This window comes from Colletotrichum costaricense (assembly GCF_030867565.1).
Source record: "Colletotrichum costaricense strain IMI 309622 chromosome Unknown Scaffold_4.1, whole genome shotgun sequence".
Lineage (NCBI taxonomy): Eukaryota > Fungi > Ascomycota > Sordariomycetes > Glomerellales > Glomerellaceae > Colletotrichum > Colletotrichum costaricense.
Window position 1 is genome coordinate 2,382,759 of NW_026848233.1, and position 27,711 is coordinate 2,410,469.

Here is a 27,711-nt window from a genome sequence, read left to right on the forward strand (position 1 = left end):
GTGCACTGAGAGGCTATCTATCATGCATCTACATAACGGATGATGAACTCTGGGGAATCATACCGATCCCAGCTCTCCGGCAAGCTTCTATCCGCCATGATCTTCAGCGCAAAGATGCTGAGCTGATACCTGCCAGCTGGCGCCCAAGAGCCATCCGCCAAGCTACCATCCCAAGGGCTCATCCAGCCAATGGGCCTTACATAGGTCATGGGATATCCAGCTACGTTTCCAAGGGTCATCACACCGAGGCCGTTATCTCTGGCATCTGAACTGGTCTCAGACGCTGGAGACGCGACTGGCACGGCCTCGAGACGAACCTCGGAGCTTCCCATAACCAGCCACAAGAACTGGTTAGGGAACGCTCCAAGGGGAAGAATAAGGTTCGAAGTGTTTGCCAAGGGTAAGGCCCAATCGGGATGCGCAGCCGGAGCGGGAAGCTGGAATGTGGTGTTTGCGGGCACATCTGGGCTTCTTGGGTCGTCGCTGCGACTGAAAATGAGGCGATTTGCAGCCAAGACTGTGATGTTCTTCATAGATGTAGCTGCGCCGATGTAGGGGACCGATAGCGCGATCTCGCCGTCACCGTTGGTCCCGTTAAGAGCGACCCATCCAGAGTACAGTGGGAGGGTCGCGGCGTCCAAACCCTTGGGAGGAACCACGCTGATGCGAACTTCACCGGTAGCGTTGGGTTCCAAGCTAAAGCTGGATGGCTCAAAGGTCAGAGTCGCGTACGTCGTGAAGAGCTCGGGAGAGCTCTGACGATAAATGTCCGTGAGAGTGGTGGCGGTCAAGGCAGGAATGTGGGATACGTTGTACGTTGCCGCTGTGTCCCCGACGTTGGTTATAGTGAACGTGGTGTCGGAGATGAAGTTGTCGGTGTCGTTGAACGAGAGACTGGCTACGCTGAGAACTGACGTCGTGTAGGCTGCGTCGTAGGCCTGTACCATGCCGGCTCCTTGTTGTGGCACAGGGCCGAGGCCGGCTTCGATGTTGTCGACTCCGTAATTCTGTGAGAGGTTTGGCTTTGCGGTTGAGGCAAGCAGCCTCTTGATCAAGTCAGGATCCCTAGTTCCCCGTGCCTGTTCGATGTCAGTCTGATTAGTCTGGCTAGGAAGACGTCGCTCTCGCCGCAAGAACCTACCTGAGATACAAGAGCTACGATACTGGCAACTAGAGGAGTTGCCATGGAAGTGCCAGATGCCTCAGCATACTCACCAAGAGCAACAGGCCAGGTGCTCAAGATACCGGCACCGGGAGCCCCAAAACTCGGCGCAAGCTTGAGCTCGAAGGTCGGACCCCAGCTCGTAAAAGCTGACACCTTTCCCTCACTATCCGCTCCTTGACTCTGGTAGGATGATATGGACATCACCCCGTCGCCAGTGCTCGGTGTGCTGATTCCGAACAGGCCTTCTGTACCGCCAACCTCGTTGCCAGCGGCGAAAGTGCAAGGAACGCCGGCATCCACGATCCTCGAGACAGTCACGGCAAACGCCTCTCCAGCCCAACCATTAGGACCTCCGATGGATCCAGTAATGATATCGCTGCCATCCTCGAAGGCCTTGATAACGCCCGCAAGCAGAACATCGCCAGTCGTCTGGCCGTTACACGCAAAGGTCCGGTACATGCCCAGCTTCACCCCAGGCGCCGCACCGGTGAAGCCCATGGGATTCTCCATGGCGGCAATGATACCGGCGACGTGAGTGCCGTGGCCGAGACAATTCTCGAAGGGATCCGCATCGGGGACGGGCGCGTTCGTGCCGTCATAAGCGTCCCCCACGATATCGGATCCGAACTCGACGAGACATCCTGGACCAAAGCAGCCACCTAGGGCGGGGTGGGTGTAGTCGATGCCTGTGTCCACGATGCCAATCTTGAGACCTGTTCCGATGAAGCCGTTTGCACGGAGCTTGTCGACTTGCGTCATGACGTGGGGTGGCCAAGTATCTGTGGAGTTTATTTGGCGTTTGTACTTGGATGGAGTCTTGTCTTTGCCGGTCCAGGTGATGTCGAGCTTTGGGACGCTGATCAGGGGGACGGGCCAGAGTTTCTTGACTTGCGGGAGGCCGGCGATCTTCGAGGCTGTCTCATTATTGGAGCCCTCGACGTGAATGGAGACACCCTTGAAGATCTTGGAGTGGAGGTTGAGGCGCTGGGAGATCTTGGTCGCGCCGGTTTCTGTCTCCAGCTGGCTGAGGAATCCAGAGCCATCCTGTGACGTGTTAGAGAATCGCCAATGGGTGCAGGTGAAGCTGGCGAACTGACTTGATCGTCGGCGAACTCAACAATGAATGCGCCGGGAACATTTGTCTTCTCGAAAACTGGCGTCACATCTTTCTCCACCGTCGATGCAGAGGATAAGACCGCGATGCCGGCCAATGCCGCAAGCGATGCTCTCAGAGCAACCATGCTGAGCTGGTTTCTGCGGTACAAAGAACCTCAAGGAACCTCAAAGTCCTACAGCTCATAGCTACGAGGAAGCCAAGGATATTTTACCTACATGATTTGCTTATTTATACGTCTAAAATTCAAATGATATGATGGGCGCGCCTCTGAACCCCTTGCCCGTGATCATCTAATTACGTCGCATTTGACACTATCACCATGTGGTGTTGAGGGGGTACATTCCCCACCAAAAATCGCCCAAAACTGACATTCGGATAGATGAAGCGACTCGAGAGTGCGGGGCAACACGAGATTACTGAGAGCAATTGAGCAAGATAAGAGCGCCAAAGATTGAGGGCCATACTGTGATCTTCTCACGGTTGCAGCGGATGGATCCCCTCGTCACGAACACGGAACCTGTCGATTCTGGTAATGAACCTTGTCTGTGCCGCGGCATTCAACGGTCTTGTTGCAGCAGTCCAGATGGAATCAGCAAGGAAATCCGGAAGTCCATCAACGGGGAGCGAGGGGCATAAGGAAGGTGGTATCCTGCATAACCCCCTTGTTACCGTCGCCGGCGCGAATGCAACGTGATCTTGGCGCATACTGCGTACAGTGTTGCTTCAGTTGGCGTGACCGGGATGGTGGCCGATACTGAGAGTGCGGAAGAAGGAGATTTCACGGCGATCAAAGTGTGGTGAGATATCGGGAGGATTACCAAGGCTCGCATTCGGTCGAGGGGTTGACTAATGGAGTCCGTCGAGACTCAGCGCACGAAGCACACGTGAAAGAGCCGGCATGCAGCGTTATCGACGCCAAATATTAAGCTTAGATTCACTCGAATAGTTAGCCCTCCAAAGTGAGAGCAACGGTAGAGGTCCTTCATGCCGATGTCCCGTTCACCACCGACCACGCTCCCTCCAAGTACAACTTGTCCAGCGCCGCCGCCGCCGTGGTATTGTCCACCTTGAGGTTCAACCAGTGCTGATTAGTGACATTCCGATCATAGACCCACTCATTCGACCCATTGGCATGGACAAAGTTGCGCCCGTACTTGTTACCGTATTCAAAGATGTCCCCGAGACCTTGCATAGCATACAACACCGTCAGTGGATCCCACGACTGCCGGGGCCGATAAAAGTTGTAGTAAATGTAAGCTTGCCGGACCGGGTCCGATACCGGGCCCTCGGCGAGCAGCTTCGCTCCGGACAGCACGATTGAGCCAACCTCAGTGCCGCAGAAAACCACACGCCCCTTCCAGTTGTTCACGACGTGCGCCGTGTGTGAAGGGTTATCGCCAAAGAAGTTGAACTCACGACCGGACGGGTACTCGCCGCCCATGACGACCAGCTCCGAGACCTTGCTTGCAATCAACGCGGGGCCCGTGAGGTTAGAGACAGCGTCGGCGGTGGAGTTTAGGAGCGCGGAGAGGTTCTCGAAGAAGCCGATGGAGACAATGGTCACGGGCTCGTCGGCCCCGGCGAGGATCTTGCGGTAGAGCGTCACCGCGTCTGAGGCGTTTTCGGCCTGGCCAAAGGGGAGCGAGCCGCCCGAGTAGTGGTATGAGATCTTGCTCGCGTACTCGCCTAGGTCGTAGGCGAAGGTGTCGAAGAAAGGCTCATCTGTCATTGGCCTGCGTGCGCCGATGGGGACATCTCCAAGGCCATAGTGAGCGAGGATTGCCGAGGTTGCCGTTACGGAGTATGTTGAAGGGTAGTTGACGTTGACACCGAGGAGATTCACGTCTGGTGAGGTTGCCGCGAGGAGAAGGGCGCCGGTATCACTGTTGTGATGTTAGAGCCTGGGTATTTGGTGAGGATTGGGGGGACATGGGTGGCACTGACTCGCAGTCACTGAAGATGTCAGTATCGATGATAATGTTTTTGCGCGCTGCCAACACCGGCAGTATGGCCAGCGCGGCGGCAGCGACTCTCGCAATGAACGCTGAGACCATGGCTGATGAGGCTTGCCACTCAGAAACTGTCTTGAGCCAAGTTCATGAGTGAACGGCGGGTTGGAAAACTTCGGATGAACTGGTGTTTGTATAGAACCTTTCAGGGGAGAATCCTTATCTTGACTCGGTAATATGAGGGGAAATAGAACTCCTCTTGCCAGGGGCTAACTCCGATTTTAGGAGATGAGTGGAGCTTTTAGTCCAATTTGAAGGGGATTTTCCACGGGAAATGTCCTCATTGTCAAGGTTCAACGTTGAAGAGTCAACTTCGATGAAGGGGGTGAGCCGATAAGGAAATCTCTCGAAATTGCTGCGTTTACCAAGCTCTTTGAGAACTCGTATTTGCAGCAGATCGGCAACTGACATGCAACGAACTGTGAGAAAACTCCATGCTGTATCAAACACGAGAGAGACTAAGCTCTTTCTACTTCATTTGTATCATATGTACGTCTATCTTATGATGTAGCTCATGCGGACTATTTACTAAGAGTAAGAGCCGACTTAGATCAAGAAAATGCTAAACTCCACTTATGTTCTAAAGTATGCTTTCCTCAACATCGCGGGCGAATCCTCACCGGTACCTCTCTATCAAATGCATGCGATCCAAATGGCATAGCTCGATGATGTGACCGAGCCTTGGCCGCATCCGCCGGATCCAAAATCTCCACGTCAAAGTCCCTTAGAATGAGAAAGACGGAGACAAGAATAGTATTCTTTGCCAATGTCTCGCCCGGACACCTCCAAGCGCCTCCTCCAAAGGGGAAAAAGTGCCCTCGCAGCGCTGATGGATTCGACAGTTTAGCCTTGGAATCATCGCGCACGTACTTCTCCGATACAGTGTAGTTGTGCATCACCAAGTTAGACTTCCGAAGCGGACCGCTTGTCGGATCATCGGGGTACTCGAGGAACCGCTCTGGCCAGAAGGAATTCAGAGAGTGCTCTTTGACCCCGTTGATGGTCCGGCCCGTGTTCCAGATGGCTCCGTCGAGGCCGCCGAGCCAGCTTGCTGATAAGGCGGTGGTCCCCGATGGTAAAGTGGAGAAGGAATCCCCGTGGAGACGGAGACCGGCACCGACCGATTTGCGGCCGATAGCGCCGGCAACGTGAAGTCTTAATGTTTCTCGATAGACTGAGTTCAGTAGCGGAGCCGATGACAATGCTGTGCAGTCTAGTGATGCTGCCTTGCTGTCGTTTTTAATGTCTAACTCGTGTCTTAATCTGGACGTAAGAGTTGCGTCCAGGAGAGCATGCAGCATCATCCAGCAGGCGGCTGGAATGGTGTTTGCAGTTGTTCTGTATGATGATATTAGACCAAGTCCACCTCCAACTTGCAAAGACTGGGAGTAAGTGGACTTACACAAATAAGAAGCCTAGGATGACGCTCGAAGTTCCGGCATCCGAGAACCCGAGATCCTCATAGCGCCGGACCATGTTCCTCACGTAGCGGGTGCCCCAGATAGGATCAGACTCAGCATCACCCGGTTCCGCATCATCATTGTTACTGTTAGAGTTGCACCAGTCTCTCCACTTGCTCAGACTCCTGATTATTCGGTCGCGCCTACGGTACTGGGACGGATACATCCATCGTGGGCTCCCACGTGAGACAACAGGGAATGCATCGTAAAAAGCCCAAAAGTCTTCACAAAATGATGGGCAAAGCCTGAAGATGTGCTTCCCATACAGCGCCTCGACTTCCGCACGGAAAATGGTGTCGCGAACGAACTTGTACAAATCAGGGATGGCGACGGGATCTTGGTTAGGAACAGAAGCGTTCTTTGGGCAGAGTCGTTGACTGAAGTTGGAAGAGAATCTATCCATCACAAGCCTCAGATTCTCCCCGTTCAAGAAGGCGATGAAGTCTTTTCGTTGATGTTCCATGATTCTTCGAGATGCGTCCGGATGAGAAGTTGTGAGTCCTGCTTCGTCACGTGTCTCGAATGCCGAGATGTGATCGTGGTCGAACACATGATAGTCCACCGCTTCCAAGCCGAAGAATATTGTCAAGGCATCGAAGATCCCAGGTACTGGGACGAGGTCTCGAGGCCCCTTGAAGAGTGACCGCACGCCTTCACCGGGAAGGACATAGCAAAGCGAACTTGCAGGTACTGAGAGGGATATAACGGTATCATGTAGGCGAGACCTAAGGCTGGTATCAGCAAGCATAAATCTGAGGTGGATTTCCATCATGTCACATACTGTAGAGGCCGAAGGAATTTCTCGGCGTTGAAGAGAATCGCATAGGCGTGGCCAAGTCCGGGAACAAGGTATGGAGGTATGACAAGCCGCCTATTTCCTAGCTTCTCGTAACGTTGATTCTTCCAGAGAAACCGGATAGAGGTGAGAAGATAAGTGAGAAGGAAGGGAGTGCTCAAGATCAAAACAGAGCATGCGGCCTTGGCGAGGGCATCTCGTCCCGCGCCGCTCAAACAAGCTTCTCCGAGCACTAAGGTAAACATGATGAGAGCCTTGATGAGTGTCAAACCAAAATTTCTACGTCATTCAGAAAGAGGAAAGAGAACATCCATGATCCAGAGGATCTTTGGTTTTTCTTATAAGATTATTCAATGTCTCAAAGAGCTAGAGACCCATTATCACATGGAAGTTTCGACATATCAAATAACAGCTGGTAATCGCGCGAGTAGACATCTATTTACATGATCGCGGAAGGTTTCAGAGTGTCATTGGGGGCTAGTATTACCCGCTGCCTTGATTTTGGCCCCTCGTCACGCAGCTCGTGTTGGTTGTGAACATGAAGACTTGGCTGAAAGGATTGTGGCAGAATAATTACCCTTGCCGCGGGTGATACCTTCTTTTGGCAACTCTTCAGCAAACAATGTCCATCTTTACGGCGCGGCCGCCGCAGTAAGACATATATCACTTATCATGGCGCTTCTCCGACTCCAAGGTGGCTTGCGGCCCGGATTGCATGCTTCTCGGTACTCGGTGGATCCGTGTATTTCGTTTGTTCGAGGGAATGATCATATCAATCCAAGCCGGAGATCCCTCAACTTGACTTGTCTTCCAGGATATCATGGATCGCCATTGGACGCCCGGTTTGTTTGCTTGGTTGGGTAGCTTTGGTGAAGGCAACGTCAAGCGCTGAGCCGCCGCACCGCCGAGTCTACCGCCGGCATTCAATGGAGACGGACGGTGACTTGACTTGCATGTGTACTCGGAAAAGAGCATACACAGTTACCACTTGAGACGTGGCGAGCTTTCGACTACGGCACCAACCCCAACGCTGAGCCTCCGAGTTTTGGAGGTCGGGATTCTGCACACAGCTTCGGAGATGGCCCCCAGGGATGGTAGGGCAATATGTGGGACTCCGTTGTGACGCCGCATGGGATTGGGCTCAACTTTTGTTTGCTCAATGTCGTTGGAAGCGGCAACATGGTCGTTCAGGATGCGATGGGTTTGATTGGACCAGCAGGTTGGCTTCGCCGCAGGTGAGGAAGAATCCATGCTCCCACGGGATGGATGCACTGTGACACTCTCATGCAGGCAGTCACTTGGCTGGATTCAGCCCGCCACGGTCCACAGGTGACAATAGGTATTAGCAGGCGCCACTCCCGCGGCACCCTCTATATTTGACAGATATCTTCGAGCAGACAGGAGGGTTACACATAATTCCTTCTGGACGGGTGGCTTGATGTGACGATTTGGGACTTTGCAGCCATGTTGCCAACCTTGCTGTTTGCCTTTGTGTATGCGGTATCCATCACAGATTCGTCAACTTAGTAGGTAAGATAAGGTAGTAGGACAATCCCAGGTTATTGGATCGAACACAGGTCACTTGTACAACATGTTGCGACCAGGACCGTTGTGGGGGTATTGTTGAAGAGGATGGGCATTCACAGAGCTCGCAAGGGAGTAATTAGTTTAAAGGCTAGCGGTCTGATGTTGGCGGATTGGAATTATTCCCTCTCCGCACAGTTTGGACTTGTGCCCAAACTACTCCAGGGCCCCGCCCGTCCACGAACAGACTTGGCCTAGCTAAGAGATAGAACAATAGAAACAATGTGGGAAAAGTTCGGAACCCTCAGAAAGGCAATCTTTTTCTGCAGTATTCCAAGGCTCATTGAGTTGATGATACAAAGGTATCTCGGGTAGACCTTGGGTAGGGAACTCATCGGCCATTGAACACCAAGCAGGACGATCTGTGTCCTCGCCAGTGTCGGACCGGATGACGGCGTGAACTTGACACTCTGGACAAGATTCTATCAATTTTCTCCCTGAACGTATCCTTCGAAGACTGCGGATCTGGTCCCCGATAGCACGAACAGCATGTAGAAGCCTCTAGGATTATGCCCCGAGGACTTCAAGATCGTTTGCTTGCGCAAGATTCCCGGAAACCAACCTGGACCGGGCTAATGGACGCACTGTTTGCACAGTTTGCTTGAAACCGACATCCATGCCCTGCAGGATCTCGATGCCGTGTTAGATTCGTTCCGTACCGTGAGGGCCGCAAGCTCGGGGCAACGCGGGTTTCCGTTTCCTCGGGCCATGGTCAGTATAAATGGAAATTACCCCGCAAGGGCCGGGCGGTCCGTGAACGCCGACAGGATAGTTAGTGTACTTAGCACAGAGATCTTGTAGTTGGGGTAATTGTTAGGCATTCCCCGCGTTGTCTCTACTCATACGTAACACAACACAGAAGCTTGGTGGTTCACTCCAGTGCCGGCGGGAAACATCCTCTGTGCGTCGATGGAGTGCCGAGGTCCTGATGACAGTATACTATCAGCCCCGCCTACTGTTGGGCATGCTGAGATAGTAAATCTAACAACACACAACCTAACCGTCGACTGCCTGCAAGTTGTCAATCAGAGCCAAATTCCAGGTGTTCAACCCGTAGCTTGCATAAGCATGTCTTCTCAATCTCGAGAAGCCCCGTGGAAGGCCATTGCACGACGTAAACAGGCTGAGAGAGCAGCGCGCATCTCATCAAAATGGCACATCCCAATCAAGGCCATCCCGAATGACCCCCCTCAACCAGGTGACGGGCCACAGAGAGTTCTTGACATGCCGCGCCAATTCTTGTCTCAATCAGAAATCTCAATTACCGAAACTTACACGATTCCAACTCTGCTCAAGGCCATAGGGACGCGCAAACTCTCAGCTAGACAAGTGACCGAGGCCTTCTGCCACCGAAGTGCCATAGCGCAGCAACTCACAAACTGTTTGACGGAACCATTATTCGAGACCGCCTTGAACCGGGCTCAGTTTCTCGATGACTACCTCCGCGAACACGGCGCCCCCCTCGGCTCCCTCCACGGCCTCCCCATCTCCGTAAAAGACACATTCAGCGTCGCAGGCGTCGACACCTCAATGGGGCTGGCATATCTGTGCCACAAGCCCGCAGCCTCCAATGCGCCGCTGGTTGATCTCCTGCTCTCTTTGGGGTGCGTCATCATCGCCAAGACCAACATCCCGCAAACTCTCGGAAGTCTGGATTCCGTCAACAACGTTTTTGGCCGGACCATGAATCCTATCAACCGACTGTGCACCGCTGGCGGATCCTCTGGCGGCGAGGGCGTCCTCGTGGCCATGAAGGGTTCCATGATTGGAATCGGAACCGATATTGGTGGCAGCATCCGCGTGCCTGCTATGTGTAACGGTGTCTATGGCTTCAAGCCCTCCAATGGCCGCGTTCCGTACGGCGGACAAGTTCTTACTGGCATTGACGGTATGAGCCGCACTTCCGTGCAAGCTGTTGCAGGCCCTATTGGCCGTAGTGTTGAGGACATAGATGCTCTCCTGCGTGAGATCGTCCCTCGGGCAGCTTTATGGGGCGAGGATTGCATGCCCGCATCATGGCCCTCCAGCTTGAGAGTGTCGTCGATCTCGGGCTGCGGCAAGAACGGGGAGTTGGTTATCGGCGTTCTTCGCACGGATGGAAATTGCAGCATTCATCCACCTCTTGATCATATGCTGGACGAGGTCTCTTCAGCTCTTTCGCACACACGCGGCGTGAAGGTTGTTGAGCTGTCATGCCCCGCGGCACTCACCAAGGCACAGTCAGTCATGAACAAGCTCATGGGCGTCGACGGCTCCGTCACCATGGCCGAGATGATTGAAGCAACAGGCGAGCCCCTAGTACCTTGGACAGCAGCACGATTCAAGAAGGGGAAGCCGCTGCCACTTACGCAAGTTGCTCAGCTTCAGGCACAACGAGCAACGTTGGAGCGGGAGATGCTCAAGATGTGGGTCGAGAACGATGAACACGGTCGCAGGCGAGAGAAGCTGGATGCTGTGATATGTCCGGTTGCGCCGCACCCTGTGCCGCCCATCGAAGCATACAATGCTGTCGGTTTGACTAGCAGTTGGGTGATGCTTGACTATCCTGCAGGAACAGTACCAGTGCGAGACGTGAGGGAGAGTGATCTGCAGCTTGGTCGGCCACAAGGTGGAAAGATCCTGAGTAGCTGGGACGAGAGGAACAGAGAGCTATGGGACGAGAAGAAGATTGACCGAAAGATCTACCTAGGGACGCCGCTGAGTGTTCAGGTCGTTGTACCAAGGTTGCGGGATGATCGACTGGTTCAGGTCATGGCTAGCGTAGATGCAGCTTGCAAGGGCACAAGTGTGAACGCAAAGCTCTGAGTTGAATTGCTTTCGTAGTAAACAGATCAACCAGCCTTGGTTCGAATTGCAAATTGGTCTAATACGTGTTGCATGATACTTCAGGGCAATCTACCATCAAAAGGTATGTAAGGTTCTACAAAGGAAGCCATAGCGCTGGCTCCAGTGCCCAGATCAAACTCATTCATCACGGCGTCCCAGTCTTGAGGAGCCATGATGTGATCGTACGGAGGTACTGCGAAATTGACCTCCGGTAGAGAAGGAATATCCCCAAGTTCCCGTTGTCCATACACCTGCTCTGTATGCGGTGGCCTCTTGCTTATCAAGGATCTTCGCTTGGCAGCAAAGCTAGCGAGCTCATAGAACGTCTTACACACATCGTACAGCTTCTTGGCTGAAGGCGAGCTGATTGATGTGGGTTCAATGGCAGAGACTGCGCTGCAGAGGAGTGTTAGGTCCTCTTCGGACGCCGTTGCCACGGTGTGTCCCGCGAGCACTACAAAGCTGGCAAAGGGTACTAGAGAGAACATCCTAATGAAATGTTATTAAATATGCATCAAGAATCACAGCAGCGTCATGTGTGAGCATACATGTTGAGGAGCATTGTCCATCCAGTGATTCTGAGATGGCCCCAGGATTCGAATGCCCTCACAATTGTACGAAGGGCACTTCGAGCAGCCTCCGTGCATTCGTTGCTGCATTTCAGTGGACTATCGCTTGCTTCATCGCATGGGATGACACGATAAGCTATCGTGACAAGACCGTACATCATGAAGTCGAGCAGCACGGCAAGCGCCTTATAGAGATCGTCGTCGGGAGGGTTATGTCCGATAGACTGCGGAATTCAGAAAAGTCCTTTCAAACAGCATGATCACCCAAACCCACCTGTTTGTTACGCGTGTTGACTTCAAGCAATTTGGAAATCACCGACTTGGCATTCTGGCTTCGTGTCTCTAGTGGCTGTCGAAGCGCTGAAGCAGAAAATAGCTCAACGTGCATATCGCCAACAATAAACGCGTACTCGACGAATCCAGAATAAAGACTGAAGGTGCCGTCAGCATACCAGTTCCGGGGAAAGGCAAGAAGGGATGCTTTACTGTACTGGCACACCCGGAACGCAGTCTTTGGGAATGGACGGCCGCTCAGTGGAGACATCATAGGGATGAATCGACGGTGTCCTGCCCATTGTAAAAGCCATGCTTTTGTCGTGGACATAAACATGCCAAAACACTTGTCGCCTTTTTGAGAACTCTGGCTCATTGCTAGGTAGTCTATGCCAACCGAGGTCGATGCACATCCTCGACGCGGCCGATATGAGCTGCCATGCAAGTGTACTTTGGCCTACTTTGTTACAAAACGTGTACTTTTTCGTCAGTACTGGGAATTGAGCTTCGGCGGCAATCACTTGAGACTTACCAGGACTGCTAGAGCTTGGCATGCTTGTGTAGAAGGGTCGCTGCAAAGTCTCAAAGACTGTATCGCAGCTTCAAGGTTGGCTTTGAGGAGTTGAGAGTACGCCTCGATGTCTGACTCGTTGATGTCGATCAGGGGATAATGATGGCGTTTGAGTCCTTGGAGCAAGAAAAACAAACCGGCGTTGACAATGATCCAATCCACAGTAGAAAAGTCGGTGATAGCAAAGCAAACTTTTTGGCAATACTCACCAAACTCTTGTTCGTCAATCACGGGGACGTCGATGAAAAACCGCTGCTTTTCAGTCTGACACAGTCGAACGAGCTTCAGAACGCGCTCAGTCGACGGAAGGCTTCTGCCCTCCAACTCGGGATGCTGGGCTTGCGCGGTCAATGGAGAGTTGCTGATGTGAGCGGGACTACTCTCTTCACTGCCCGTAGCCTGGTTGATCCTTTGCACGGTCGCAGAGAGCGCCGAATCGTCGCCCAAGGTCGACTCTAGGTCTGCAGCTGCATCCTTGAGTGCATCCGTGACCCGGTGAACATGCGCTTTAAATGAAGATTCGCCTCTGTATCCCTCAGAAAGGTCTGGAATGTTGGGGGAGTGATTGCCGATGAAGGATGTTGGGGAGACGAGTGGTGATGAGTTCGACTTTAACTTGTTGATTTCGAGTAGCTGCTGCACCGCCTGCGACACTTCCTTCAGCGAGCGGTCAACACTTTCAATGGCCTCATCATAGCGGGGCGAGATGAGGACGCGCTGTCGTCTCTCGGATGAGCGATGCGTCAGGCGACATATGAGTTTTGAGGCCACACAACTTGAGCATGGCGTTTCGCGGTCGCATTTCGTCTATCCGTTCTCGTCAAAACCCATTGTGCGATGTTTTCATGCTGTGATGACATTGGGGACTGAGTTCTTACCTTTCTGTCTTTACAATTATCACACTGGCCATGGCGTGTTTAGTATGTCTATGGGTAACGGTCATTGTCTTGAGTGACGCGAACTCACCGCAGGCCTTTTGCTGCTGACTCCGGAAGCCTCCATTCGAGGCAGTCAACAATTTCTACGTGAGGGCAGACTCTTCCACGGTCGACAGGGAAATAGACTGAGAAAGAAAATCGAAAGTCAATTAGACTCGATAAATGGGAAGGTGCTACAAGTAGCGACTTTTCTTCTTTTGTTCTTCCCTGGTCTCAAAGGCCATGAGTACTTGGCGGGCATGGCGGGGTGGCATAATTAGGAGGCGCCAGTTAGGCAGTCAGTGACTAATCTTTGAGAAAGGTGCACGCAGTAGGTGGTAAGATATCGTACTGGGATGCTTGCAGAATCCTATCGACCAAGACTCTCATCCTCTTCGGTCTCCATTCCGGACATCTCTTGTGTAGGTACTTCCAGACTCGAGCTCTTTGCAGACAGCCCATATCCAAAGAGTCTTACCCTGTGCTCGGCAGGCTGGCGACGCAAAGCTTCCTGACATTAGGCAGCTATCATTGTCGCTGCGTCCTATTCGCACACTCTGTCAGCGCTAGGCGTAGTAGCCCTGAATTCCAACCATCCCCGGGCCCGAGGCCCCGGAAGATTCAAGCTCCCATTTGGGTCAGGATGTGCCACTGCCACACAATTGCGCATCAAAACGTGTGGCTATAGCCCTCAAATGGGCATGGTTGTCTTTCGGCAACGGCCGGCAGACACCGCTGACTTCTTGTATTAATGATAGTTACTAGTTCGGGCCACTCCATTAATCAGGCTCTAATCTCACTCCGACGACCAACATGCTGTTTCGGGGCCTTCTCACCTTCACAGGGCCCGAGGGCCCGGGATTGTAGCGATCTCAGCTCAACATGCGTTCATCAAAGACAGCGAAAGTGCCTTGGGGGACAGTTATATTTAAGAAGGCGAGCAGTCTCCATAATATGATCATAAACCGCCGAGCTTGACAGCAAAAACTAGGTACCATTGACTACATTCACATCTCTTCAACAATAATCTTTAATTGTTCTCATACCATATCTGCCATGATTTACAATCTCTGGAAACATTGTTACCTTATCGGGTCGTTGGCTCTCTTGGAGGCTTTAGCAGCTAACATAAGCATGACGGAAACTTTTGTTGGGGGCACTCCGCCTGTAAGCACCCTCCAAGTCACTGTTGGTAATCTCACTAATACTTGTAGTGTGACGCGCTCCTCGCCGCCGGCTTAGGTGATAGGGTTTTATCGCCAACCGATTCAGGGTACGAGAAACAGGTGCAAACCTGGTGGGCTCGGAATGCCCAGCTTCATCCATGGTGTATTGTGCTACCCGAGAGTACTGAAGAAGTTTCCCTCACTTTGACTACACTCCTAAAAGCTGGCAATGGCGCTGGAGACTGGCACATTGCAGTCCGGAGTGGGGGGCATGGCTTTCAGTTGAACAACAACATTCAGAATGGAGTCACTATCGATTTGAGCATGCTCAATTACTCCCGTTATGATGCCGAAACGAATACCGCGACGCTCGGTTCGGGAGGGCGATGGGAGAATGTTTACGCTAGTCTGGGCGATCAAGGCGTTGTCGTGGTCGGTGGCCGCGATGGTGACGTTGGAGTGGGAGGCTTCCTTCTCGGCGGCGGCACATCCTATTTCTCGCCCAAGTATGGATTCGCCTGTGACTCTGTCCTCAACTACGAGGTCGTGCTCACCAACGGAAGCGTCGTCAATGCGAACAAGACCAGCAACTCTGATTTATGGAAGGCGCTCAAGGGTGGCGGCTCCAACTTTGGCATCGTCACAAGGTTTGACCTGGAAGCCCTTCCTGCTCGTGATATCCACTACGAGGTCCGAATACTGCCCGCAACCGCTTCTGACGTGGTCTCCGATACGCTGATCAAGTTTGCTGATCATGACATGTCGCTTGCTGATAACGCACTGGTCACTTTCCTCCAGTACAACGGCACGGCAGGTCCTGACATCACGATCACGGCCATCTATGTCAACACTGCTGGGCACAATGGTGTCGAAACGGCGTTTGACAATGTCCGGGACATTCCGTCTATTCGCAATGTTTCTGTAAAGCAGTCTGTGGCCAAGACTGCCGCAGGGTCGAAAGTCCAAGGCGGACAATTGTAAGTCTGGCTGATATCTGAACCCTTCGGTCAGACTGATCTTTATCTCTTAGGAGTGCTGCGGCGACTCTGTTGTTCCAAAATGATCCAGAGATTCTTCAATACTCCACCAAGCTCCACGAAGACTTCGTCAAGTCCCTTCAGAGTTCCATCGGCCCGGAAGCCTTCGGAACCATGATCTTTCTACAGCCTGTCGGAATGGACCATGGAAATATCGCAAAACAACGCGGCGGTAATATGCTTGGTCTTGAAAGATTGAAGTCAAATGCCATCATGTGGACGGGTGGTGTGTATGTGTTGACGAACGACGCAGACTTTGCGGTGGCGGAGGCTTGTTTGACTTCGATGTCGGACAAGATACAGAGATTTGCGAAGTCTGTCGGGGGCGACATGGACCTGGCCTACCTCAACTATGCCAGTCCTCGACAGGATGCTATCGCAGGATACGGCCCACAAAATGTTGAATTCATACGGGAAGTTGCTGCCAAATACGACCCGAGTGGCGCGTTTCAGACAAGAGTTCCTGGGGGCTTCAAGATTGGGAGATCTGGATAAGAGGATGAATCGAAAACGACCATACGTTAGGAAGTGGCGCGTTTGTAGATAGGGTCTCTGAAGAGGAAGGACTGTGGAACTGAACTTGGAAACCAAGGCATGACATCTACGAAACGAAGCCCTAATGATCTCTCAAAATTTGGTGAACAAAAGTTTCTATGGGGTACAGCCTACAGAACTGGGACTTCTTATTTACATGTAGACTATACATACAAATTTGAGACCACTGAATCGTTCCGGCCGGGGTGAAACGACATAAGCTACTGAAATCGTCTCGTTGGGAATGATGGGTTGCCGGTGTGATTGGTCGGGAAGAATTTATGATGCAATAGGCTGCTCAATGTCCCTCACACGCCATCGTGCTGGTATTTTACCTGCGGAGTGTAGTCATTAACGATGCCAAAGATGAACTCTTCGTAATGACCGCGACCCTCGAAAAGTTTTTGTCCAATGATACTGCCTTTGACAAGACCGTTAGCGCGTTGGTAGGCGCCCTTCTCATCTCTGACGATGAACTGGGTAGTGACATCGACCTCCATTACGTCGCCATTTGTGAGGTTGTACTTGACAGATAGGCCTTCGGTCTCAAGCAGTGCAGTGATAGGAGGCCAAGCTGCCTTTCCGCCCCTCTGTCGAACCTCCATGCTTACCATGTCGCAGCTGACGAGGAGAACCTCTCCATCCTTTGCAACATAGGAACGTCTGCTCTCATTGCCATCATAGTCGAGAAGGTTGTACCAGACGATAGAGTAAGGACCAAAGCAAGCGTGTCCCCAATCCCAGTAACGAGGACCATCAATGACGGACTGATTGCCCCAGTTTTTCTCGTGGTAACCAATACCGTCTTCGAAAGCGATAAAAGTGTCCTTGACGGCGAGATCGACAACGGTCTCGGCATCGGAGACCGCGTTAGCCCAGTACAGTCCCGGCAAGAGATTCTTGCAGACGCCAACTGCGCCATTCAAGTCGCAAGGGTAATGGGCGGGAGCATTCTGTAATCTTCAATATCAGTCTCTTGAAATTGCACAACAGTGAGGAATAGGATTGGGGAGTCACTCACGGCTTTGAAGGAGATCTTGCCATATATACCCATGCCCTTGGAGTCGACGTTGATCGTGTATTCAACATCAGGCTTGTCCACCGAGGTTCCACTAAGGCTCCCAATGCCTCTCCAGTCTCCAGCAATACCTCGGGACCCGTTGGTGAGATGAACCCCAGCATCGGCCATAGCTTCGAAGTAGAAGTCTGTACCATTGGGGTACACCCCCGAAACCTGGACAGCGAGAGGATGCGGGTACTGCGAAAAATTTCCTGAGTTGAAGAAGACAATATTCAAAGTCTGGTTAGAGAACTTTGAAACAACATCAAAGTACCAAAAGTCGGTAGACTTTTCGGCGGCCGGGGTGATCATCTTGTAACCGTCGAGGTTTCCCACCACCGAGAGATGCTCAACGCTGATAGTCCTATTGTGGTAACGAGAAGGTAGGTCGAGGACCCGAGTAATATTGCTGGTTGCAGCTCCGTAGGTCGAGCTGAGCATAGCAGCTGCCAGAATTAGCCTGCAGAGAGCCATTTCAAAGGCGTCTAGTTCGTTGCTTGAACGAGTGCAGAAAAGAGAAAGAAAGAGTATAATGAAATGAGTGAGCGACTGGTGGCATGCGAGTATCAAGTCAATCCAGGAAAAAGGGGCGCGGTTCAGTATTTAGGTAATTTGACGGGCCTCAGGGCCACGTAAGTTTACAAGCAGATGGCGACTAGTTCCTCTGTAAGGTAGACGATGCATAGTTGATGATATACGAATGCGCGGCGAGTTAAAGCTCAACTTCGGACTGGGGCACTAAACTTGTGCCAGAAACCCCTTGTCGAGTAGCCGAATGTAAGCTTTTTCAAGTTTACACCAGTTCCTGATTCTTGGAAGAGAGTGATATTTTCCCGACATCAAGGACTTGACCTACAAGTCTACTTCTCAATGACGTGGAAATTTCCAATGGCTGTCCTCCAGCAGGCCGTCTAGACGCCCTTTCTTCTTCACGGCGCTCAATATGAAACCATCGAATGATGAGGCGCCGCTTGTGGCTCGTGATACTCGGACCGTGTAGTTAGATTTTCGTGCGTACCACCTTAGCTCCAGTCAGGCTGGACCGGGCTTGCTGGCTACAATGATCATCGAGTGCCCATTAATCATTGCCCCACAACTATATTATAAGGTGGGATGAACCCAGAAATAGGAATTGTTATGAGTACCATCTTACCGGATGTATCAAAAACGGTGGATGTGCGGCAGCGGATGGTGTCATTCAAGTTACGGCATTGCCTTGGTGCCCTTGTACCCATTCCCAATACTCACCAAAAAGGTCCAGGATAATTCATTGAGGGGCCATCAGACGATGATGGATCTTCCTCACTTATTAGAGAAGGCCATAGTAACACTTGCCGCTCAAAAGCAGGGCCTCAATTGTTGCAGCTTCTATGCCTCCGTTTACGATACTAGTAACCTTCATTTCCGAAGGTCCTTCAGTCAGACATCTACATTAAACCAGAAGGCTGGAGCAGAAGCTGGAGCCGTTTCTGCTTAGAATGTTACTCGCTGGTCTCTCCACAAGCTGTTCTCACAAGCAATGCTATACTGTGCTTTTTGAGCTTTCCAGAGGTGTATTTCAAGGATGAGTTCGAAGAGGACGAGCTCTGTTTCTAGTGGTCACGAAACGACTCCGAACTGGAAAGCTATAAAGACCTTAAGATGCCCAACGAGTTGGATGAAACTCCATGAGCAGATACCATTGAATGATACTCCCTATCAAAAAGGCGGTACTTGCAACAAACCCAACAACTGAGCTCTCAAAGATGTAATTGTTCAAGAGCAACACACCGGTCACAATGAAACCGGCGGATGCCACTGCATTCCAAGCCGCCCCTTGCCATTCGCCCGCGAGGATTCTTGGTTTATACCAGTCTGTCTGGACATGTATGACGAGAGTCATATTGGCAATGAAGAATAGGGCTCCTCCAATTACTTGTGGCATGAAGACCAGAGCCTGGGTGAGAAAAAGATCCATCGGGTTGAGAACTCCTGGGAGGCCAGCCACTGCGGCTACGGAGAGGATCAAACCGCCGGAAAGCATCACCAGACCAGCCTGGAAAGGCACAGTCCGTAGAAGACCGACGAAATCGGCTGCAGATGGGATCCAGAGCCATGCTTCAGAGCCAATAAGGGCGGGTCGATAAATGGCCGGGATGTTGTCATCGATGGACTTGGTGCCGCTCTTCTCGAGGGTGCCGCGGTCGGCATTGAAAGCGGCGAAGATGCCGAGAATGCCTCCAGTCAAGAACATGGTGGCTCCGATTGTAATGGTCGCAGGGAGAGCAACGGTTGGGAGAGTATCGAAAGCGAGGCTTGGCTCGAGGGAAGGAAAGAGCCCGAATCCTGCATTGATAACGAAAGATACGCTGCCAACCACAAATAGCATCGTGACAATCCAGTTCATATCTCTGTAAGGAAATATTGTAAACATTCGTTTCAGCTGGGATCGCTGTGAGCCTTCAACCTCGATGGCAGGATCTTCAATCGAATACTCTTTTACGGGAGATGGAAGAGCTGCCTCTCGATCCATGTCGCATCGTACACGATACTCGAGGTAGTTTAGAGTTTGTACAACCCGACGCCTTTCCCCTTCGCCGACTTCGATTCCCCGAGAATGGGCGGCCGCAACAGGATCGAATCGTGAAGGGCCCGGGGGTACTGGGATCAGCACCGATGCGCGAATCATTGAGGCGCGGAGGTTGGCTGAGGCGTTCATGTTTGGGATAGAGTGATTCTTTTTTCCTATTAGAGGTCGAGAATGATGATGAGTCCCTGCGATACCGGCTCGCTCGGGTTGACAAAGGTAGAAAAGAAAGAAAGTCGGGGAACACGCTAGAGAATAAAACAACAAGGCGCGAAATGCAACAGTCGCTATGAAAAGACCACGCGAGAACCAGAGTCGCTCAGTAAGAAGTGGGTGAACAAAAGAACACCAAATGAATAATAGTTAGTTGAGAGGATTGCCATTTTCTACAAGCGATGCAAAGTGCGTCGATATCGACAACAGAGGCCCGTTCCCGTTTACCCACACCACCTTGACCGCCAGCCGGCTCCCGCCGTGATGCTATGGGTGTTTTGATGTGGGCCAAAGTTGCGTTGAAATCATGGTGAACGTTTCGAGAATTTGGATACCTCAATCCTCAGACAAGAGATGATATAATAAGAAATAAGGTTGACACACCCGCTCCCGCGAAGTCAATTCTGCTGCACGGTTGCCCCCTGGACTCGTAACCACAATGCTCCCACCGGGCTCACTAAGCTGCATTGTTGGGTCGGTGATCTACTGCGGAGGCCGCGGCCACGAACTTCCCCCCACTTGTTTCTGCCTTCTCTGAAATGCAGAGTTTCCTCGTTTCAGTACCCTGTACCACCTATGTAGATCAAATCAGCTTGTACCTACCGTTCTTTTCCACTTGTCAGCTTGCTGGTTTCGAGTCTGTCATGCCGCATTGAGTTATACTTCTCTCCTTCAAAACATGAAACTGACAGTCAGAAAACCAGCCTTTGCAATGATAGACACAGAAGCCTGGCCGTTCTCTCGGCGTGAGGCTCATTATCAAAGCTTGATTCAGCTCTACATGTTTAATTCCAATATCTCAAAGGTCACGGCCCAAACCGACGTATTCTGACCGGCTAGAACCAGCTACCTCTTCAACTCCTTGGCCTGGAATCGTCTCGAATTTGCGCACCTGGCACCGCTCGGACAACGTCTCCTTTCTTTGACGCATGGGCTAAGATCGATAAGCCGTCACCAATAACCCGAACAACATCAAATACATGGGAGCCGTTAAATGTCTTGCTCCACAGCGTCAAGGTCAGACTAGACAAGCTGTTGATTTGGACAGCAAGACGCTCGTTCTTGTCCAGCTGGTCACCAAGTTCCGTCTCTTGCACAAGACCGATGACCAATTGGATCAATCTACGCTCGTCCGGCTGAAGGGAATCTGAGCCAGACTCTTGAACAACCTCGGACAAGATTTTCAACCACTTTGTGAGCAAAAAGGCGCACTCCAGGTTAGCGAGAGCATGTTGGATGCTCCAATTCAGGGTCTGGGTGCGCGCAACAAACGCAACGCCAACCCTTACTGGAATACTGAGGGCGTATATACATTGTAGAACGGCCTGGTTCATATGCGGTGACCTATCACCGGCAGTAATGATTTGGCTAGATAATGCCGCGGCTATCCCTGGTGCATCGTCTCGGGCAAGAAGCCGTTGGTCAAGATTGTGGCCAACGTTAAGGCGGATGTAAGCCAAGCGTAGGAGGGCAGTGGAGTTGAAACCCAACGGTCCCTTGGGAGACGAAGGGTCCGTCGTTGATTCGTACGTCGCTTCCCATGATTGTTGCCAAGCACGAAGCGCGGCCTCCATCTTGTTGATGAAGTCCCCACCCAGCGAACTATCACCACCAACAATCGGAAGATGCTCACAGGCGTTGCGGGTCAGTAGAATCTGTTGGAGCAGTCCATTAATGAGCACGTAGTTCCCGAAAGAAGAAAGTGCTGTCACTGTATGGATGCTCCGTCCTGCTAACAGCATATGCATCTTCTCTGGGAAAGGTCTCGGCGGCATATACGTGTCCCTCAGGGCTGACCACTCTTCCGCGTTAGGCGCTTGCCAGCTTGACGCGCACCCAGGTAGGTTGATGGCGACCTCTCGATTTAGGAGGAGTGGTGGCACGTCAAATGCAACGGATTGTAAGTTTAAGAGGGCGAAGGCGGCAAATAGCGTGCGGCGGCGTTCCTCAAGTTTGATACCTTCGGCCCATTGCTGATTGACTGGCGGGGGTTTCTCCAACTCGTGAATCTTCATCTCGCGGGCGAGCATGGCGACTTGACTTGACATGCTTAGGGCGTCACTTGTCAACTCTCGATCGCCCCATGATGCCATCGCCATGAGTATTATCATAGCTTGCAGCAACCGGATGGTTTTGTCTTGAGCATGTAACTCTGACTCTCTCGTGCGTGGACTAGCGCTTGTCGGTGTCGCAGGGGCGCTTGGATCATCATCTATGGTGACGCGGTCATCATGGGTCAGTCGGTCTAGTGTAGGCTGAGTCCTTTGCTTTAAATGCCAAGAGATCAGGTGCCGAGCAGCAGCATAAATCTGATAGCCCGAGGCCGTTTCGAACCGATAGAGAGCACCGACTGCGGCGAGCGACAGGAGAAGCTCAAGACCGATAGCTGGGGCAGAAAATGTAACGCCGTGAATGAACGGCAGATGGACGGCGAAGCCACGAAAGTACCCTTCCAAAAATCTTGAGAGGGCACGATGTGATGGCAGCTTGAAAGAGCTGGGCAGCTCAGAACGAAGCTGCTGGGCTTCGTCGAGAATCTTGCTGTATTCATCAGCCTCAATCTTCCAGGGCCGGAGACAGTGAACCTGTCGGGGCCTCTGAGCCTGATGTGCTAGATTAATATGCAACGGTGTCTGTTCTGGTCTCTCGGGTTCCATTGAAGGTAGTCGTGCCGCAAACTTCGGCAACGATGAAGTTGCTTCTGTTTCTAATTGTTCTTTACTAGGCGAACGGTCTTGTGGTGTGATGCATGTACTTTGCGCAGCAAATGACCTTCCATGCTCAGGCTGAATGGAGGACGGAGCCTCGACCTGATCCGTCGGCGGTATCGCCATGATTGGGGAGCCAGCATTGACAGGGCTGGCGAGTAGAAAAGAGTTTGACAACTGAGTGTCGTCCAACAAGAAGTCGAAATCAATGCCATCCATTCCTGCTAGGAGGTCTTGTGACAGCGAGTCTTGATAGCATAGGTCGGAAAAACCTGCGGCTGCATTATGTAATGCTAGGCTGCTGACGGGCTGGAAGAGAGCAGCTTCATTTCCCAACAGCTGCGGTCTGGCATCATATCCATGTTGATGAGGTAATGTTAGTGCTCCCGACAAAGACGGCGGTGAGGGAACCTCAGCACCAGTCGCCGCAGTTGACAATGGCCCTTCGGCGATTGTCGTTTCCCCTAACGAAGCAGACAGGTCATCTGGGCTTGCAATGATTCCGTCGGCATGAGATATTCGCTGATGTCTTGAAAGTAGATCCCTATCGAGTTGTGAGCAAAAAAAGCCCCTCTGGGAACTGAGGTGTGACTGGGGACTGTACCTTCGAGAAAATCTCCGACCACATTCGCACAGGAAGGGTTGTTCTCGGGTGTCTGGGCATTATCATTAGCGAACCTCTGGCCACCCTTGCATAGAAGTTCACGGAGCCCAATGTCAGGACGTAAGGGTATGTTGTGTACAGCGGGAGGTTGGGGTCCGGCTTACGGGTGCGTTCATGACGTTCGAGGTGCTCGAATCTCCTGAACTGTTTTTGACAGAACCTGCAAGGTGGGACGTTGCGGCGAGGTCTGCCGCGGGGCGTAGACATGACGAAACTTCAAGCAGACAATCCAACGTTTACGGCTTTGTAACTAGCATGCAGCCTGTCTATCGAGATGCGAGATCTGTGGCTACCACAACGTCTGACTACGCTCCGTCAGCCACTGCAGATGAGCTCGGGACAGATGGAGTTGGAGGTAAAAATCGTTGGGGTAGAAATTAGTTTTGACCCCTCTAACACGGACCTATTCTTCCAAGTGGGTATCCCGGTAGTGCCGCTTGTGTCACCAACATCCCTTACATGGCGAATTCATCAAAACAAACTCACTGATCCTCTAGTAAGAATCAGACGCATTCCAGTTTGAAAGAAAGAGGGTAGAATACTGGGGAGATCCGATATATCAAAGTGTGATTTCATTTGTGAGTATTCAAGTAAATTTTGAAAACATCGTAGACCGTAAAACTATGTACAAGAAAATGGAAATTGTGTTTAGCGACTGTTTACATGAGATCCTTGGTGAGATCAAATTCGGCGCACTTGTAGTCAGACTTGGTATTGAACGGGTTTCGGTGCAGCTCCTTGTTGCCATCTTCGCACTTGGACTTGGGCCACAACAGACCAGCCTGGCCCTCCTGGCCGGGGAAATTGCCTGCCATCCATATTGACCCCTTGGAGACATCGCTGTAGTTACCCTTGAGTACAGGCATAGCAAAGAAGCAGGGTGGGGGCGTTTTGCTTCCCCAGCTGCCCTCGCGGATGCCCGTCTTGCCGATGTGGCCATTGTTATTCTCCCAGCATTCGACGGCATTGCGGAGGGTTCCGAGTTTGTCCATGTTCCAGTCGGTCCACAGAGCCTCCATGTCCTTATTCCCGCCAAGGGTTTGAGAGACCTTCTTGGGGTACCAGGCAAGAATGTCGAGGCAGCGGTTCTTGTTTGCCTCCCAAGCATTGTTCGGGTTCGTGCACTTGTCGACGGGAAGGTCGTCTCTGACGACGACATAGGCTCCTCGAAATTGCCTGGCCATCTGCCAGATGAGCGCCTGGTCCTGTTGTTCAATTAGTATGAAAGTCATGCGAGCCATGCAATATTCACTCACCAAGTTGGTCTTCATATTGCTTATCACGTCGTCCAAATTATTGAGGGGATGGTCCCTCAGCCAAGATCCCCAACCGAAGACGGACACCGCCGGGTTTTTGACACCACCGACGCGCATAAGTTCGGGAATGTCAGTCTGCTTGTGACCTTGCTTGCCGAAAGTTGAGGCCACAATTGCCTTGATGTTAGCGAAGCCCTGCTTAGCGACAATGGCAAGTAGTCCCCGGATCGTGTCCGTCGCTTCCACTGCATCATCAGAACCGCCGCTGTAAGAATTGTTAGTAGTCTTTACGAATCTTTTTCCAAAGTCTTTACTCACGAATCTCCCGTAGCCGAGACCATGTACATGACACCACTGATGCCTGCTAAAGGACCCCCAACGGCTGCAGCTGGTGTGGCAAGGGCACTTCCGATACTGAAAGCTGCACCGAGAATAGAGGCTAGGTCGAGAGGTGCCTTTGGTGCGCCACTATTGATGCCAAGCAATTGTCTCATGGTGCCAATCTGGTCGGACGTGATGCCAATAGACTGATCGAACTCGATAGAAAGCTGCGACATGAAGCTGTGGAATGCGGCCATGGACTGGAAAAGATACCACAGTCCACCCTTGTCGATCGCATTGAAGTCGTCTGAAAACACATGTTAGTGAAAGCCTCAGAAGAGAGACAACTTATTATGAGATTCTCACCGCATGTCAAATCATGATCGCAAGGAGCACCAGGCTCCTGACAAGAGAACTTGGTGTGATCCTTCTTCGGGAATAGCTCGCGGTACAGGTTCTGCGCCCAATTGGAATGATCCGGCTGAGAGTTGATATACTCGTCTGCCCACTGCTCAGCACCAGAATTATACCAAAACGTGCCCATATCCTTGATAGCGTCATAAGACTCGCCGGACTTGCAGTTTGGAAGCTTCTTGTTGAGGAGCGATTTGGGGATTTCACCAGGCGAATTTTGCTCAACCGGCTCGGCCCTACGTTGTTGATCAGTCGGCTTTTGCTATTACGGTTGAGCCATTCAAAGGACTTACGAAGTGCTTGAGCCTTGGAAGTCAATGCTCCAAATCATAGTGCCTCCAAAACATTGCCCATCCGCCCAGGCCTTCTTATCTTTGAAGGTCTCCTCATCTAATCAGAGTGAGTAAGTATCAGGAATCAACTGTTCACGCAAGGTAGACTTACCATCATAGCCAATCCACTGATCGTCCCAAGTAAGCTCCTTCATCAGAGAATCTCTCAAGTAGTTGGGTTTGAGGCCCTTGTTCTTGATGAGGTTCTTGATCTCCCCAAGAGACATGACGCCATCAGAGTCAGTGCATTCTCCCTTTTTGCTCGGGCCTGAGAAAGAGCAGAGAAGTCCATTGCAACTCTTGTCAGAGACAGTATAGCCACGGCCATACATGGCAAGACCGAAGTTGATCTTCTTGGGATCAAGCCCGTCGAACCATAGGGGAACAGTATTATTGCCGATTTCACGTATGTCAGCTTGACCGCGAACAACCTTGCCAAGAGTCTTGACGTCTTCATCCCAGAATCCATGAAGGTCTGGTAAGATGGTCAGTTTTACGATTTCTAGGCGCCGGTTTGGTACTTTTTTTCAGTCACTTACCATAGGCCATAAATCCGAAAAAGTCGACAAAAGGCTCCATCGCTTTGGCGTCGAACCATCTCAGGTACCAATAATCAGGTGCAAGGGTCAGACTGATGCCGTACTTATCGCCATAAGCAGCACGCATCTCACGGAGAAGCACAGCAAAGTTGCGAGTGTCCTCAAGCTTTCTTCCACCACGCTTAGGTTCACCGGGATACTCCCAGTCGAGATCGATGCCAGTGAAACCATATTCGTCCATGTACTCGCGGGCAGAAGAGATAAAAGCAGCACGATTGGCCTTCGTCGCTACCATGTCGCTCCAGGTATGGTGGGTCTTTGTCTCGGGGTTACTGAAGTCGAAGCCGCCGACAGCAATCCAAGTCTTGAGACCGTCCTTGGCTAGGCCGGTGAATTCCCGCATCTGAGCAGGGTCGTCGTCGTGGGCTGGAACAACGGCGAATGAAGTTGGATCGATGAATGCAAAGGAGTAGAACAGATGGGTGAAGCCCTTGGTATCAAGCTGCTTGGGAGTCTTGGTATCGCATTTCCGGGTCCTCACGTTCCATGACTGGTAGTATCCGATCGTGCGGCTATTTGTGCTCCCGCCGCCTTTTGCGCATGATGGGGTAGAAGCGATGGAACAAGAGCCATAACCGGCCTGGCAAGGTGCACTGAGGTTGATTGGGTCGGCGTTGTGGCAGAAGACCTCGGTGGTCTGATGGAAAGTAGTTATCAGTCTCTCGGAAGCGCACGAGGGTACAATACAGGTCGTGGAAAAGTACTCACACCACACCAGCCAGATTGCGAGCAGCAGAGATTCATGCCGCATGGCATATCGGCGTTCTCACTGTATTCTCCGCACATGGCAGTTGCATCGCACTGAGACTGACATCCTTTCCCGCAAAAGTCGGGGCCATATCCGCATATGCTATCGGGACCACAGCAGCTTAAAAAAATTAGAATCAGTCTTCCGTCTTAAGTGCTTCATACTTAGATAGCCACTAGGCTGTGAAAACAGTGACTAACCTTCCATCGACGCATGGACCATCTTTGCAGTAAAGGGGGCCGCGTTTCTCGAGAGAGCGGGAGCTCAATGACCGTCTGGATGTATTGTCGATGAAGGAAGCATTTTTTGAGTCTTCGTAGTATTGCTCGAGGCTCGTCGTAGAGTCTTGTGAAAGTTCAAGATCTTTAGTCGGGACTGGTGGGGCCTTGGATGGGTTCTGATGAGCTGGGCTCTGGGAAATCTCCTTAGCCCATTCCGGTGCTTTTGCTAATTTTTGGGGACGAGTATCAGTTATGCATGTCTCCAGTCAAACCATGATCCAATCAAATCCAAGTGACAAAGTCGAACTCACCTATGACATTGGACCGTCGTACGAACCCGTTTTGAGCATGAAGCCGGCGGCCGGGGGGGAATTGAGCGACGTCGGCATGAATGAGTGTGATGAAACAAAAAGAATAGAGAACAAACGCCAAAGAGGCGAAGCTGGATAGCTTCGACATCATGACGCTAGATATAACGACTGTGATAGTGCTCGACGATGCATCTTTTGGAACTCTGGGGCGATTCACCTGTATCACTGTATTTATAACACTACTTGTCAGCGCAACCAGATGTCATCTGTCCGC

At 51.7% G+C, this 27,711-nt stretch overlaps 9 protein-coding genes across 9 annotated transcripts; 2 read left to right on the forward strand and 7 right to left on the reverse strand.

The window, feature by feature from the left end:
- Positions 1 to 20: 20 nt before the first annotated feature.
- Positions 21 to 2,406, reverse strand: CCOS01_04844 (subtilase; the record flags this gene model as incomplete). Its single annotated transcript, XM_060453025.1, has 3 exons — positions 21 to 1,079; positions 1,142 to 2,209; positions 2,263 to 2,406. The coding sequence occupies 3 exons, from the start codon at positions 2,404 to 2,406 to the stop codon at positions 21 to 23; spliced, it is 2,271 nt and encodes a 756-aa protein (XP_060316983.1).
- Positions 2,407 to 3,264: 858 nt separating this feature from the next.
- Positions 3,265 to 6,792, reverse strand: CCOS01_04845 (uncharacterized protein; the record flags this gene model as incomplete). The annotated part of the gene is made up of 5 exons (XM_060453026.1): positions 3,265 to 4,165; positions 4,227 to 4,366; positions 4,918 to 5,629; positions 5,694 to 6,476; positions 6,533 to 6,792. 5 exons carry the CDS (start codon positions 6,790 to 6,792, stop codon positions 3,265 to 3,267), a joined length of 2,796 nt encoding a protein of 931 aa, XP_060316984.1.
- Positions 6,793 to 9,199: 2,407 nt separating this feature from the next.
- On the forward strand, positions 9,200 to 10,936 carry CCOS01_04846 (amidase; the record flags this gene model as incomplete). Its single annotated transcript, XM_060453027.1, has 1 exon — positions 9,200 to 10,936. One exon carries the CDS (start codon positions 9,200 to 9,202, stop codon positions 10,934 to 10,936), a length of 1,737 nt encoding a protein of 578 aa, XP_060316985.1.
- Positions 10,937 to 11,016: 80 nt separating this feature from the next.
- On the reverse strand, positions 11,017 to 13,372 carry CCOS01_04847 (uncharacterized protein; the record flags this gene model as incomplete). The annotated part of the gene is made up of 6 exons (XM_060453028.1): positions 11,017 to 11,446; positions 11,506 to 11,750; positions 12,332 to 12,486; positions 12,580 to 13,087; positions 13,249 to 13,272; positions 13,337 to 13,372. 6 exons carry the CDS (start codon positions 13,370 to 13,372, stop codon positions 11,017 to 11,019), a joined length of 1,398 nt encoding a protein of 465 aa, XP_060316986.1.
- Positions 13,373 to 14,343: 971 nt separating this feature from the next.
- CCOS01_04848 (FAD binding domain-containing protein) lies at positions 14,344 to 15,985 on the forward strand (the record flags this gene model as incomplete). Its single annotated transcript, XM_060453029.1, has 3 exons — positions 14,344 to 14,454; positions 14,502 to 15,430; positions 15,484 to 15,985. 3 exons carry the CDS (start codon positions 14,344 to 14,346, stop codon positions 15,983 to 15,985), a joined length of 1,542 nt encoding a protein of 513 aa, XP_060316987.1.
- Positions 15,986 to 16,332: 347 nt separating this feature from the next.
- On the reverse strand, positions 16,333 to 17,558 carry CCOS01_04849 (uncharacterized protein; the record flags this gene model as incomplete). The annotated part of the gene is made up of 2 exons (XM_060453030.1): positions 16,333 to 16,977; positions 17,046 to 17,558. The coding sequence occupies 2 exons, from the start codon at positions 17,556 to 17,558 to the stop codon at positions 16,333 to 16,335; spliced, it is 1,158 nt and encodes a 385-aa protein (XP_060316988.1).
- Positions 17,559 to 18,720: 1,162 nt separating this feature from the next.
- Positions 18,721 to 19,782, reverse strand: CCOS01_04850 (uncharacterized protein; the record flags this gene model as incomplete). Its single annotated transcript, XM_060453031.1, has 1 exon — positions 18,721 to 19,782. One exon carries the CDS (start codon positions 19,780 to 19,782, stop codon positions 18,721 to 18,723), a length of 1,062 nt encoding a protein of 353 aa, XP_060316989.1.
- Positions 19,783 to 20,717: 935 nt separating this feature from the next.
- Positions 20,718 to 23,351, reverse strand: CCOS01_04851 (AmdA; the record flags this gene model as incomplete). Its single annotated transcript, XM_060453032.1, has 3 exons — positions 20,718 to 23,115; positions 23,250 to 23,260; positions 23,340 to 23,351. The coding sequence occupies 3 exons, from the start codon at positions 23,349 to 23,351 to the stop codon at positions 20,718 to 20,720; spliced, it is 2,421 nt and encodes an 806-aa protein (XP_060316990.1).
- A 543-nt stretch (positions 23,352 to 23,894) lies between these two features.
- On the reverse strand, positions 23,895 to 27,588 carry CCOS01_04852 (uncharacterized protein; the record flags this gene model as incomplete). Its single annotated transcript, XM_060453033.1, has 10 exons — positions 23,895 to 24,440; positions 24,492 to 24,756; positions 24,810 to 25,119; positions 25,179 to 25,462; positions 25,520 to 25,616; positions 25,671 to 26,033; positions 26,098 to 26,794; positions 26,866 to 27,046; positions 27,106 to 27,352; positions 27,438 to 27,588. 10 exons carry the CDS (start codon positions 27,586 to 27,588, stop codon positions 23,895 to 23,897), a joined length of 3,141 nt encoding a protein of 1,046 aa, XP_060316991.1.
- Positions 27,589 to 27,711: the final 123 nt, after the last annotated feature.